At 35.6% G+C, this 14,270-nt stretch overlaps 2 protein-coding genes across 3 annotated transcripts; one reads left to right on the top strand and one right to left on the bottom strand.

The window, feature by feature from the left end:
• The first annotated feature begins 433 nt into the window (after positions 1 to 433).
• Positions 434 to 8,474, top strand: LOC110227818. Of its 2 annotated transcripts, none has more exons than XM_021023523.1 (10): positions 434 to 1,213; positions 5,443 to 5,941; positions 6,008 to 6,211; positions 6,279 to 6,368; positions 6,444 to 6,551; positions 6,618 to 6,869; positions 6,965 to 7,003; positions 7,076 to 7,375; positions 7,460 to 7,942; positions 8,018 to 8,474. In XM_021023523.1, the coding sequence occupies exons 2-10, from the start codon at positions 5,456 to 5,458 to the stop codon at positions 8,291 to 8,293; spliced, it is 2,238 nt and encodes a 745-aa protein (XP_020879182.1). In that variant the 5' UTR covers positions 434 to 1,213; positions 5,443 to 5,455; the 3' UTR covers positions 8,294 to 8,474. The 2 variants fall into 2 exon arrangements, with proteins under 2 accessions (XP_020879182.1, XP_020879181.1); XM_021023522.1 differs by lacking the exon at positions 434 to 1,213 and adding an exon at positions 5,253 to 5,323.
• A 1,840-nt stretch (positions 8,475 to 10,314) lies between these two features.
• On the bottom strand, positions 10,315 to 14,048 carry LOC9308098 (methylthioalkylmalate synthase 2, chloroplastic). Its single transcript, XM_002871983.2, has 10 exons — positions 13,514 to 14,048; positions 12,521 to 12,780; positions 11,957 to 12,170; positions 11,755 to 11,835; positions 11,542 to 11,634; positions 11,356 to 11,442; positions 11,169 to 11,269; positions 10,996 to 11,029; positions 10,791 to 10,865; positions 10,315 to 10,588 (listed from the first exon to the last, which is right to left on the bottom strand). The coding sequence occupies exons 1-10, from the start codon at positions 13,955 to 13,957 to the stop codon at positions 10,454 to 10,456; spliced, it is 1,524 nt and encodes a 507-aa protein (XP_002872029.1). The 5' UTR covers positions 13,958 to 14,048; the 3' UTR covers positions 10,315 to 10,453.
• Between the last annotated feature and the right edge of the window lie 222 nt (positions 14,049 to 14,270).

Genomic DNA, 14,270 nt, shown 5'->3' with positions numbered 1-14,270 from the left:
TCTTAATACATTAAACAATATACTGAATTAATTTAACGAAATTGATAAAATCCTTTCGGAAATACTGTAGTTGACCAATAAATTCAATTTGTATGAGGGTTCCCAAAAGGAAAATTAGTTAATCATCTCCATAGTCCATACCTGCCTTCCATAATGGATTTTTTACTCGTACAAGATTAATGTGTTATTCCGAAAAAATTAAACGATTTGTTTATCAGGAGCGGATATCTACTTAGAGAAGTAGCTGGAGCCTGGAATATGTCCGATGTAGATTTTATAAAATTTTAATTATCTAATTATAGTTTATATTTTTTTTTTGTCCTATATAAAATTATATTTTGGATCTGCCATTGCAAACCATTAGAAGATTTTTTTTTCTTATTATTCATGTAATAATGAAAAGTATTTCCTTAATGACTCACACATTCACTACAACAAATACCAGCATTGATAGCACACGAGTATAGCGTTTTTTCTGTTACTGCTATGGTAGAGTTTATTTTTTTTGGGTTTCTTTATAATAGCGGTGTGTAAACGCTATGATAGAAATTTAATGAGCGGGAATCTAAAATGACTTAATCCGCCAACACTTAGCAAAAAAAAACCCTTTAGCGCCTCAGATCTAATTCATCTCCCTCTTCAGTCAAAACACTTAACCAAAAACAAAACCCTTTCTCTCTAGAAATTTTTTCCGACAAAACTCAGAGTAATCCTCAACTCTCAAATACTCTCTCAACTCTCAAATCCTCTGCGGCGTATTAAGGTCGGATTTGTACTCCTCCGTAGCCACATTCTCCTTCGCAGCGGCCGTCAGCTAGCTAAAATCGAGGCATGCATGTCTTTCTTCGTTTCTATAACTTCCATTTCTATTGATTTTTTGGTCAAGATTGTCTCTAATTTCAACCTAGTTCAGTAGATTGGTACAGAAAATCGGATTTTATATGTCATTTTGAAATTAGGGTTCTTCGATTAGTTTGAAATTAGGGTAAAGCGAAAACTTCTGCGATTTTGATGTCTGTTAATCATTTTGATCCACATTCTCTTCACAAAGATCTTGGTTTTGCGATTTAGATTTCTCCTAATCGATTTGTTAGTAGATTTTTTATTTAAGCTTATACTGATTCTGCTTTTTTGATTCTGCATTTTTTGGCAAGTGTTGGTGATTGAAATGTTGGGGAACTGAAGCTTTGCCTTTGTTGTACCAATACGACAGGTTAGTCCTTGAATGTGGCTGTGATTCTTTGATTGTAAATGGTATGAATGTTTTTGTTTTGATAAATTTGCTGTGACTATTGTGGTTTTGTTGAAGTTGCTGTGACTGTTGTCAATTTGTTAAGGTTGTTGTCACTGTTCTTGTTTTGTTAATTTGTTTGTTTCTGAGATAGTGTAAGTTGCTTAATGCTTAGTATGTCTTTAGCATTGTGTTCAGTTTAAGTTGTGTCTTCATGATAAGTTGTCTGATCATGATAAGTTCTCTTATCATGTGATTTTTCTCTGTGACTATTGTTGATTATGGTTTCAATTTGTGTTAATAAGGTTTTATTTAAGCTTATAACATATAATGTTGGACAAGGCATGGGTGCATCTATGCAGGTAAGGAATAAAATTATATACATAGGTTTGCTTTAAAATGGGGTTTAGAAACTTTAAGATTTTTTTTTCCTACTTTACTTCTTCATTGAAGAGCTGATCCTGGTTATGAGAGAGGTGCTCGGAGATTTGTATTTGATGTGGCTGCGGCTTTAGGAGATATAGATAAGATAATATGTCCTTGCAAAGACTGTCGTAATGTATACCGCCACTCAAGTAGTGATGTGGTGGTTCATCTTGTAACAAGAGGGATGGATGAGGCTTACAAGCTGCGAAGTGATTGGTACCATCATGGAGACACAGTTGCTGATGGAGAATGTGAGAGGGAAGTAAATCTTTGGAATGAGGAAATTCTTGAGTTATACAAAGCTGCTGAATACCATGACCAAGAGTTGGCTAGTAATGGTGAGCTAGGTGACAATCCAGTGGCTGACTTAAGTGAGATTGCAGAGGGTGAGGACAAGAGAGAAGATGAGTTTCTAGCTAAGCTAGCAGATGCAGAAACCCCTTTATATCCTGATTGTTTAAACCACAGCAAGCTGTCGGCTATTGTGTCTCTCTTTAGGATTAAGACCAAGAATGGATGGTCTGACAAGAGCTTTGATGAGCTTCTTGAGACACTACCAAAAATGTTGCCCAAGGATAATGTGCTTCACACATCCTTGTATGATGTGAAGAAATTTTTGAAGAGCTTTGATATGGGATATGAGAAGATTCATGCGTGTGTAAATGACTGCTGTCTTTTCAGAAAGAAGTACAAGAAGCTGGAAAATTGTCCCAAATGCAATGCTTCAAGGTGGAAGATTAATATGCACACTGGTGAAGTCAAGAAAGGTGTACCACAGAAAGTATTACGGTACTTTCCAATAATACCGCGGCTGAAGAGAATGTTCAGGACAGAGGAAATGGCAAAGGACTTAAGATGGCATTTCAGTAACAAGAGCAGTGATGGCAAACTTCGCCATCCTGTAGATTCTGTTACATGGGAAAAGATGAATGACAAGTACCCTTTATTTGCATCAGAAGAAAGGAACATGCGTCTTGGTCTGTCCACAGATGGCTTCAATCCATTCAACATGAAGAATACTAAGTACAGTTGCTGGCCAGTTCTGCTAGTAAACTATAACTTGCCTCCTCACCTATGTATGAAGAAGGAGAACATAATGCTAACCTTGCTTATTCCTGGTCCACAACAACCTGGCAATAGCATTGATGTCTACTTAGAGCCTCTTATTGAAGATTTAAATCATCTGTGGAAGAAGGGAGAGGTAACTTATGATGCTTATAGTAAAACTACATTTAATCTAAAGGCAATGCTTCTCTGGACTATTAGTGACTTTCCAGCTTATGGTAATCTTGCTGGCTGCAAAGTAAAAGGTAAAATGGGCTGTCCTGTATGTGCAAAAAATACAGATTCTAAGTGGTTGAAGTTTAGCAGGAAGCATGTGTACATGTGCCATAGAAAGGGATTGGCACCAACACATAGATATAGGGATAAGAAGACATGGTTTGATGGAAAGGCTGAACATGGGAGAAAAGGAAGAATTTTAACTGGTCATGAAGTCTATCGGATCCTGAAAAACTACAAAAATGACTTTGGAAATGTTAAAGGTTCTGGGAGGAAGAGAAAAAGGACTGCCTATATTGATACAGTTTCTGATAGTTCAGATTTGTCTAGTGAATCTGAGGACGATGAAGAAGTAGAAGTAGACCAGGAGGAATTATCAAGGTGGAAGAAAAGATCAATATTGTTCAAGCTGCCTTATTGGGAGGTATGCTTTGTTGAATTATTTGCATAATTGATCAGTTAAGCTGTGATTAGGTATGGATCTAATATAACTATATTTTTATTTGTTGTAGGATCTCCCTGTAAGGCATAATCTGGATGTAATGCATGTAGAGAAGAATGTTGCTTCAAGCATTGTTTCTACATTGTTGCATTGTGGAAAATCTAAAGATGGTCTTAATGCTCGTAGAGATCTCCAAGATCTTGGTATAAGGAAGGATTTGCATCCAAAAGTCCAAGGAAAGAGAACATATCTACCTGCAGCACCTTGGTCTTTGTCAAAGAAAGAGAAGCAAATATTCTGCAAAAGACTATTTGACTTTAAAGGTCCAGATGGATATTGTTCTAATATATCAAGGGGTGTGTCATTAGAGGATTTTAAGATAACAGGACTCAAGTCTCACGACTTCCACGTGTTGATGCAACAACTTCTTCCTATTGCACTTAGAGGGCTATTACCAAAAGGTCGTAGGACAGCAAAATTCCGGTTATTTCTTTCTTCAACCATTGGGCAAGAAGAGTCATTGACAGAGAGGTTATCTCAGTAATGGAACATGAAGTTGTGGAAACACTTGGTATGTTTGAAAAGGTTTTTTTCCTCCCAGCTTCTTTGATATCATGGTACACTTGACAGTACATTTAGGAAGAGAAGCAAGACTTGGAGAACCAGTCCATTTTAGATGGATGTATCCATTTGAGAGGTATACATTATTTGAATTGTTGTTTTGGCATTTCAATAATCAAGTGCTTGTCTGCATTCTGATATCTTTTATTTTTGACTTTTAAGGTACATGAAAGTTCTAAAAGACTTTGTAAGAAATCCAGCAAGACCAGAGGGTTGTATTGCAGAGTCATATCTTGCTGAAGAATGTGTGCAGTTCTGTAGTGATTTCTTGAAGAAGACAACAAGTGTAGAAGAAAAACAAGAGAGAAATACAGAGTATGAGAACAGTTCTATACTAGAAGGTCGTCCTTTATCTGCAGGAACTGCAATTACTCTTACTGAGATGGAAAAGAACATAGCCCATCTTGCTGTCATTCAAAATATGGCTGCATTGGATCCTTTTGTTGAGTAAGTTCTGTTTATATTAACTACTACTTGTGTCAATATAGCAATCTGGTTACTTATGTTTTTTTAATCCTCTTTTGCAAGCATGCACTTGGAACATCTACAAGACACTAATCCAAGGTGTAGACGTGATGCATCAATGTTATGGTCTATGCATGCTAAGAACTATGCATCATGGTTAAAGGAAAAGGCAAGCTATTTCACTGTCTTTTGTATATATTTAGTCTGATTCATATAAATATAAGTCACTGACACTAATTTATGCATCTTGCTAGATACCCATTTCTTCATCTGGACATGAAGATACAATTAAATGGCTGGCATATGGTCCACGGTGTAGTGCAAGGTCATACACTGGTTATATAGTGAATGGGCAACGTTTTCACACAAGCTCACTTGAAAGGAAAAGTCAGAATAGTGGAGTCTATTATGAGGCTACAGCTATGTGTAGATCTAGTGCTAAAGATACATCACAGGTGGTTGATTTGGTATCTTACTACGGCAGAATCATTGACATCATCTTGCTAGACTATAATGTCTTCTATGTTCCTCTGTTCCGGTGTCAATGGGCAGTGAGAGGTAATGGAGTTAAAGTGGAAGATGGGTTCACACTTGTTAACTTAAATCAGAGTCAAGTCAGTTTTTTACGGGATCCTTACATACTAGCATCTCAGGCAAAACAAGTCTTTTATTCAAGGGAAGATGATTCCTCCAGTTGGTATGTTGTCATGAGAGGTTCTACAAGAAGATATAGCAAAGAAGATGTTCAGGATGGAAATGCAGATATTGGTCCATTGCCAGCAGCTGTTGACATGGATATTGACATAGATGATGCAGAAACTGCTAGAACTGATTGTGAAGGAATATATGTGCCAAATGTAGCGTTTTTAAAAATCTTTGTTCTTGTTTTGGTGTCTGTTTATGTGGTGTCTGTTATCTCATAGTATGTGTAAGGTAAGATTATCATATTTTACTTATTTGTTTACTGGTCATGCAGGAGACTTAATTAAATGGGCAGACCAAAGAAGAAGGGAGGGAAACAATCAAGTAAGAAGAAGGGTACAACAAAGGATGATGAGCCAGAGTATATTGGTACTGTTGAGCCTGAGATTCAGGAACAAGAACAGCAGACTGCAGAAGAACCACAGACCAGTAAGCAAGTGGAGCAACCTGTTCAAGTATCTCAGACGGAAGGGATAGTACCAGCTGATAAAGATGGACAAGAGGATGACCCTGAAGGTGAGCTTGAGTTATCTGAAGACCAGGAGCCTAAGCGTAAGAAACATAGGGGACCAACCAAGATGAAAAACATTGCCAAAGATCCAACTGTCAGAGAAAAAGTTGACTACAATCTCATGGGAGATCCTTATGGTCCAGGGTCAGTGAAGCTGTCATCATACGTTGGAACACTGGTTAGAGAACATGTTCCTGTTACAATTGAAAACTGGAAGCATGTTGGTCAAGATATCAAAACAGTTTTGTGGAAATCTGTTCAGGTAACATTTCCATTACAGTGTAGTGTACTATTACAGTGTATCAGTTTTGATGGTTAGTTTTTGCAGGCAAGGTTTGAACTTGATGAGGAGTTTCAAAGGATTGCTGTGTTAAAGCAGATGGGAAATTTGTGGAGATCATACAAGTCACGCATTGTCAAAGATATAAATGAGGCTGCTAATAACCAACAGAGGATGAATTTGAGACCAATGAATGTGAATCCAGCAGATTGGAGAAAATTTGTCAAAGTCAAAACAAGCACAGCCTTTAAGGTATTGTGTTTATCCTTATTTAAGATTGGTATTTCATTGGTGATAGCATAATAAATTTGCTTGTTAGGCTGTGAGTGATAAATATAAGGAGAGGAGGAGTAAACAAATACCTCATACTACTAGCCGCAAAGGAATGGTCCGACTTACTGAGGACATGGTAATGATCCTATCATCTTTGATGTTTCTCTTGTTTAGTCTTATATAGATTTATTGTTGTGTTGCTTGTAAACAGAAAATTGAAAGTGGAGATCCATCTGAGGTGACTAGGCTGAAGGTGTGGGTCAAGTCGCGTACCAAAAAGGATGGCACGCCAGTGAATACTAATGCAGCTGAAAAGATTGTATGTCCCAAGATTGTTTTAACATGATTTTGTTTTCCTTTAGTAACAAGTGTCATTGATTTGCAGATGAAAGCAGCTGAGCTTGTTGGAAGTGATGCTCCAACAACCACAACAAATCCAGAAGAAGATCACCTCTGTCAACTTTTAGGACCCGACAATCCTGGTAGGCTGCGGGCAATGGGTAGAGGCATGAGTAAGACCAAACTAGCTTGTTTTCAAGTGAAGACCAAGGTTATGACTGACATGGAAGAGAAGCAGGTTCAGTTACTGAAGAAGGTGAATGAATTGGAGGAGGAACTTAGCAAAATGAAGAAGCAGGTTAACTACTTACACAATTAATGATCCAAGCAGCTAAGATTATATATATATATATATATATATATGAGAACTGACATTATTCTTTTATGTTATAGAGACAAGAACCAGAAATAGGTGAAAACTCAGCTGCCAGAGTAAGTAATTTATATCAGATCCATGAATCCTTCTTACTATTGTTATTTCTGACTTAAATTTCTATTTTGTAGAGTGTAAACAAAAGATCACACCCTAAGTGTGTATTGGTTGATTGGTCTGGTAGTGATGAAAACGTTGGTGAGGGGCGTATTCTATCTTCTGATCCTGATGACTTAGTGAATGACTGTCGTCTAGGCCCTACAGATCTTAAAGTGTTGGTTGAAACTGCTACTAAAGCAGATGCATTCCTCTGGAGACCAGCAACTAAGATGTTTACTATTCAGGAAGCTGTTGGACAGATTATTGCATGGCCATCCTCTAAGTGTGTTCTTTTGGACAAAGAGCTACAAATAGAAGACATTGCGCCTTTGGTAAACTTTATATTGATACACTATATTACTGAGCCTGTTTATGAGTTGGTATTTGATGAGTTATTTTCAAAATGTTTTTGACAGGGCCTAAGAGCAAACTCTATGAATAAATGTAAACTGCTGGATTTGTCTGATGATGATGTGATTGTTGCTGAGGGTCGTTGGCAGACACAAGAAGAAACTGCATTGGTTAATGGACTACCTCTTGGACCAAAGGCAGTAAAAGTATTTGTGGATTCAGTGCTTCAACCAGAAACATTCATATGGAGGCCTACAATTGATATGGCATACCTTGAGGACTGTTTGATGGCTTTTGTTTCATGGCCTGTCAATAAAGTTAGCTTTGAGACTCAGTCTCCTAGACAGCATTCTGCATCAACTGATATACCTTCAGGATCTAAATCTGCAGTTGGGACAAAATCTGCGGAGACAAGTAATAAACCAGCGTCTAATGCCTCTAAATCTTCAGGATCAGGTTCTGAATCTCCTATTGAGACTGAAACACGCCCAAGCTCTCCAGTAAGGAAAACTATACCAGATTCACAGTCTCCTATCCGGAAATCACAGGTATTTCTATTTTATTTTGGTCTGATTACTTCTGTCAATCTTCTAACCTTTTGTTTTATGTTGTAAACATGGCAGCGTATCATGCAAAATGGTTCAAAGGAGAATAAGAGATGCAAGTTGATGGACATTACCGGAAAGAGTCGAGTAGTTGCTGAAGGACGATGGGCAACAAATGATCCAAACCAGAAGGTTCACTTTGTTCCTTTGGGTACTAATGCTGTTAAAGTGTGGGTAGATATCGTCAAAGTTAGCGATGCAGAAGTTTGGAGGAAATCAGATGAAATAGAGATTATGGAAGATGCCCTTGGGACAGTTATTGCATGGCCTGAGGACAAAGTGATCATGGCCTGAGGTTTGGTTTGTGAAACTTCTTTGGAACACTTATTTTCAGACTTTTAGTTGGTTGGTTTTGGATCTTAAGGAGATCATTGACAGGATCTTTGGAAAACTTGTTAGCTTGTTATGTGAAACATGTCTTGTGAATTGTATCTTGGATTTGAAGTTATTAATGATGTATTTGGGGATTTTAAAACAGGTGTGTCATAAAAAAAAGAAATCAGTGACATGAAAACAAATATAATAGCATTTAAAAACCTGCTACGAAATATATTGGTTTTTAAAATGTAAGATTTAAAAAATGCTATGTTAGAGTCATCTACTGTAGCGCAATATATGAGTAATTACTAATTTTTTATCTTATATATAAACGCTATAAGATAATATCTCATAGCATAAATATTTCTTATAAAAACATAAACTAAACCGTTTTAATATAGCTATCGTAGAGACCCCTATCATAGCATGGATAATGAGTAATTGCAAACTTTCAAACAAATAAATACGCTTGAACACACAGCGTTTCCCTACTGCTATAATATAATTCTTTAACATAGCATCTGTATCTAACGCTATCTTATGTGGGGTACTTACGATAACAGGGGCATAAGATAGCGTTTATGAAAACGCTATTAATGACAAAACATAGCGTTTCTCTCGTGATAAGAATGTGGATTTTTCTTGTAGTGATTCAAAATTTAGTATATCTCAAACGCCCTTAATTATGAAAAATTTGATCAGTAGAGAATTAATTGTAACATTCTAACAGTTCTTATATTCACTTTCAGTCCATATATTTGATTTTTATCCGATGGTGGTGTTATTCTACAAAACTCAAATGTTTTATTCGTGTTTTGTTTTCACTCAGACAATATTAACTAAAATTTATTTTCCAGATGATATCATATATTCTGAAATAACTCATATTGAAACCTTTTTAATCGTAAATTATTTTCAAAAATATATAGCTTTTTTTTTTTGAACAAAATGCCCTTATATAGCTATCTCACTGAACATCATGATTTCGTCACTACCATTTCTTAGTTTAAAATCTCCAAAAGTAGTTGACCAAAAAAACTCCAAAAGTTATTAGGTTCATTTTTTCCCTCACGTAACTTAAAATCATTATTGATACTTCCATAAGGGCACATGCAAAGGAGAACACTTGGTGTGTTTTTAAGGGTTTTAAAATACTAAAAATGTTGAATAGTGGATACAACTGTTCTTAAAATTATAAAAAATGTTCTTCCTGAAGACAGTTTGCAGGATAAGTTAGAACTGTTCTACCACTGTTCACCTTATTTCCTATTTTTAAATCCTAAAAACACACTCAAAAGTTTCCCCTTTGTATATGGTCTAAGTTAGAACTGTTCTACCACTGTTCACCTTATTTCCTATTTTTAAATCCTAAGAACACACTCAAAAGTTCCCCCTTGCATATGGTCTAAGGGAATCTGATTATTTTGGTGTGCTATATTCGAATATTATATTCATCTATTTTATGAGAACGCCAGATCTTCATATATATCTTTGTCGTATTTCTAATTTTAAAAACTGTAATTAAAAAGAGAGCAAAGAGAGCACGTGGATACTTGCAACTCCAGTTCGGCAGAAGGGTTGTTTTGCACCTCCAGGTTGGTACGTAGGTGGCTTTTGCTTAATTTTACTTGTGCATAACACTGTTCACTTTATCTAATCGCTATCCACAACTTTAATTTTAATACATGAGTGATAATTAGTAAGTGGCTAAGTAACTAATTAAAAAAAAAAAAAAAACACTTTCAGTGTTGGTAGTTGTTACTATATAGTTGGAGCGAGGGTATGTATTATATGCTAAAATTGATATTGAAATGCTGAACGCTTATTTTAATACTTAATACATAAATGTTTAAACAATATCTCATTTGAAACAGAGGCAATACGAGTTATGAGTTATGTGAAAATATTTTTCATATACTATTGAGACTGCTGAGACCGTGAGACTATTATCAAACCACAAGCTTTTAATATTCTTTGCATTTATAAAAATTTATATATTAAGAAGAAGAAAAAAAAGCAGTTCCTCTTATTTAATACTGTTTTTATTCATTACAACAACACATGTGACATGGCATTATCAAATGGAACTTGATATTACCATGGTACACAAACATACAAACGCACGTGTTCACACATTTATAGCATATTTGATGAAACCTGAGGAACTGGTACATAGCCGTTAGACTTTAAACCGTTAGCGCTGTTTAATTTCTCTAAAGAGATTTCATCGCTGGATGTTACTAACGCCTTCATATCAGCATCCGTGATCCTCTGAAAATTTTAACAAATTGAAATCAATTAAGTGTGAGATTAAAAAATAATAATAATAAGAGTGAGATTTTGTGTTTTCTATAATTTTAAAATAAATTTGTATTTTGGATTCTTATCTCATACGTATATGGTGAAATTTGTACGTTAAACCATAAGTCCATAATGCATGTGCAGGAGAAGATACAAAATAGAAATTGAAAACCTTTTTATGCTTGGTTAAATCTCTGAACCGTGAGAAGACATCGTTCAGTTTCTCATCATCGAGTTCATATCCCAACTGAGAATAGAAAAGTAAAAACGTACGTAAGTATGATTTATTAATACTTCTTTAAAAAGTGTTAACTGTATCCCATATATGATAATAATATAACCAAAGATTAATGATATTACGAAATCACAAGAAATACCTCGTTCAGCCGATCTTTCACAGCATGACGTCCACTGCACATTTCCATTGTTGTTCAAATGAATAAATTCAACAAATAAAACAATGGTTCTTAAAAAAAAAAAAAAAAAAAAAGCAATGGTTCATAGTTTTAGTCATGAAAACAAAAAAAATATCACTTAATAGAAAATTTACCTAAGCTTTCCAAGAACAAGGCCGGAGTTTTGAGATTTTACGACCCCAATATCTTCTGGTGATAAGATCTCATATGTACTCCGATTTTTCAATATTCCATCCTAAAAAATATTGGAACAATCATCATGTTAATCAAATCAATCTCTATTTATTTTTATTATGTCATATATATATGCATATACGGAACCTGGTGAATGCCGCTCTCATGAACAAAACAGTTGGTTCCAACTATGGGCTTATGTGGTTGAACATACAAGCCGGTGTACTCTTGAACCTGCTCAAGAATTTACATATATATTTTTTTAATTAATTACTATGATGGCCATAATAACTAGCATCATTATATATATGGCATGTGTATAAAGAATGTTACCATCTTGCTTGTAGCCATAATTTGGCGTGTGTCTATTCTTGTGTAAACACCATTGATCACATATGCTCCTCGACATTTCAAAGCCATCACGACCTACATATATACCACATAAATGGTCATTTTGATAATGATGATGATGATGATGATGATGATGATGATCATGGTAGTGATTAGATTATGATAATAAGAGTGATGAAGAATTGATGATGATACCTCTTCAAGGGACGCATTCCCACTTCTTTCACCGATTCCGTTGATCGTTACTTCCACTTGTCTTGCTCCCGCACGTATACCCTATACATATCATGTAAACTCATTGTTTTATATGTTTATATATTTTTCACATTGAGAATATATATTAGTAAATAAATTAAAATATATCTAACACACACAAAAATGAGAGTTAGTTCCGTACGGCGATTGAGTTGGCGGTAGCAAGACCAAGGTCGTTGTGACAATGAACACTGAAGACGATATCATCAATTCCAGGAGTGTTTGCTTTGAGATAGGTTACGAGTTCTCCATATTCATGTGGCATGTTGATCCCTACCGTGTCTGCGACGTTCACCACCGTAACACCCGCTTTTATTGCTTCTCCTAGAATCTTGCATAGGAACTCCTTGTCCGACCTAATTCACACAAGTATTTTAAAATCAGTAAATGACATGATCAAATATTTAAATGTCACAAGTCGCACAAAATCCATAACATATATCTAGTAATGGCTAAAAATGCTTTTTTTTCTATTATGATCTAGATTTCTTCAGACGTTTAATTGGAAAAGCAGAACATTTAACGATTTTGTTTATGAATTTATTCTTGCCAAATATAAGCCCAAACGTCAACGCAAACAAAAGCTTATTTATCAAATAAGAAAATGGTAAAATGTTAAATAATAGTTTGTTAATACAGACTCAACGTAAAACCAAACGAACGCAAAAAAGATAATCGAGATATATAAAGGTTTTAAGATTTGGACCTGCCGCCATCTTCGCACCCGAGTTGGATGTCATTGAAGCCCAAGCTTTTAGCGAGCCTGATACTACTCACGGCCATCTCAATCACTTCTTCTTTAGTCTTTTTCAACTTATATTTCATGTGAATGTCACTAGTAGATGTGAATATGAGTATCCTTGGCCTCTTCGCGTACTTTACCGCTTCCCAAGCCGCCTCAATGTCTCTATGTTTGCTTCGTGCGATGGCGCATATCACGGGGACGTAACCTGTTTCCTCATCCACCTAAGCAAAATAACAATATAGAAATTAATGTTCATTGTTGTCAACTTTGGACCGTTACTCCATTTATGTTTTTAATCCTATTGTGAATATTCATGAGTTTCCAACACAAATTAACCATTTAGTAATGAGTATATCAACTCATATTTTATATACTAGTATTAGTAATTATTTCTGATATATGTGGGATTCTTAACACTTTACACATCTAATTTTACCATGTCACAAAGAAATAATGTTAACTATATGGCCGGCTCTAACTAATCATGGGCCTGTGCTTTCTAAAACCTTCATCAAAAAAAAAAAAGAAATAGCATCGATCGGAATAAATTTAAAAAAGGAACGCAAATTAGTAGTAAAAAAACTAATAAACTGTCTAATTAAGACATATAGTCCAAGGCCCACAATGGCCGCAATAAAACAAATTCACGTGCTCTTCTTCTTTGTCCAAACAAAAACCAAAATTTCTCCTCTCCTTTTTTTTTTGGTAAGAAATTAAGTTTATACCATTTTCGAATTATTTTACAGAAGACGGAGACAAAACGAAGAGATACAGAAAACCGTCTCCCGGCCCTCTTGTTCATCAGCCGTTTACGAAAATTTTCTAAAGACATAATTTGTTTTACTCAATTTGGGCCTCAATAAGGATCATGCATTATATTTATATTAACTATATATGTATTTTGAATAAAGAATCCGTAAAATATCATTTTAAGTGAAGGAAATAAAGAAAAACCTCATTTCCCACGGTCTTGGCGATGGTCTTAACGGTTTCTAACTCTTCTTCAGATGATCCCGGAAAACCAACTTCCATGATGTCTACTCGGAGTTTAGCAAGCTGCCTGGCAATCTCTAGCTTCTGCGGCGGAGTAAGGGATCCACCGGGAGCTTGTTCACCGTCTCGGAGCGTTGTGTCGAATACACGCACATAGTTCTTGTCGGGGAGCTTGTTTGGTATGTACTCCGGCCACCGATCCACAACGGGTTTGAGATCAGTAGCATTAGTTGCCCCATTTTTGGACACAGAAGAGCAACATGAGATGAAATATGCCGGCTTCTTGTATGAATGGGTGAGGCTGAGAGAGTGCAGGGAAGATTGAAAGGGTAACAATGACCGGCCAACCACGGTGGAACCGGTGGTATGGATCATACCGGAAGATGTCAGAAGTGATGAAGCCATAACTATGGAGTATGTAGGAGAAAGAAAGACTTTATTTTGATTTAGAGTACAGATAGTGTGGGAATTGTTTTGAGTTGAGATGGAACATGTACAATTATATTATCTATTTATAGGTAGAATATATTTTATTTATCCAACTCTATATTAATAGAAACATTTTGATGTTAAAAAAACGAAACATTTGAGTTAGCGGAACGTGCCTTAGTTAAGTTTATCATTTGTTTTTTTTCTTTCTAAACGCTTGTTAATACGAAAAAGTGTTTCGAATATAACGTTGTCGCGTTTGGTAATCAAATAAAATTTTAATGCTCTG

Source organism: Arabidopsis lyrata (assembly GCF_000004255.2).
Source record: "Arabidopsis lyrata subsp. lyrata unplaced genomic scaffold ARALYscaffold_6, whole genome shotgun sequence".
Taxonomy (NCBI): Eukaryota; Viridiplantae; Streptophyta; class Magnoliopsida; order Brassicales; family Brassicaceae; genus Arabidopsis; species Arabidopsis lyrata.
The sequence above is the reverse complement of the archived record's forward strand: the minus strand, read 5'-3'. Positions and strand labels throughout refer to the sequence as shown.

Bases quoted from the DNA above. Each gene is read 5' to 3' on its own strand.
- LOC110227818 (XM_021023523.1), top strand. From the start codon at position 5,456: ATGGGCAGACCAAAGAAGAAGGGAGGGAAACAATCAAGTAAGAAGAAG. The intron at 5,942-6,007 runs GTAACATTTCCA...TAGTTTTTGCAG, and splicing joins TTTTGTGGAAATCTGTTCAG to GCAAGGTTTGAACTTGATGA. The intron at 6,552-6,617 runs GTATGTCCCAAG...ATTGATTTGCAG, and splicing joins CTAATGCAGCTGAAAAGATT to ATGAAAGCAGCTGAGCTTGT.
- LOC9308098 (XM_002871983.2), bottom strand. From the start codon at position 13,957: ATGGCTTCATCACTTCTGACATCTTCCGGTATGATCCATACCACCGGT. The intron at 11,270-11,355 runs GTTCCGTATATG...AATATTTTTTAG, and splicing joins ATGAGAGCGGCATTCACCAG to GATGGAATATTGAAAAATCG. The intron at 10,866-10,995 runs GTATTTCTTGTG...TTCTATTCTCAG, and splicing joins TGAAAGATCGGCTGAACGAG to TTGGGATATGAACTCGATGA.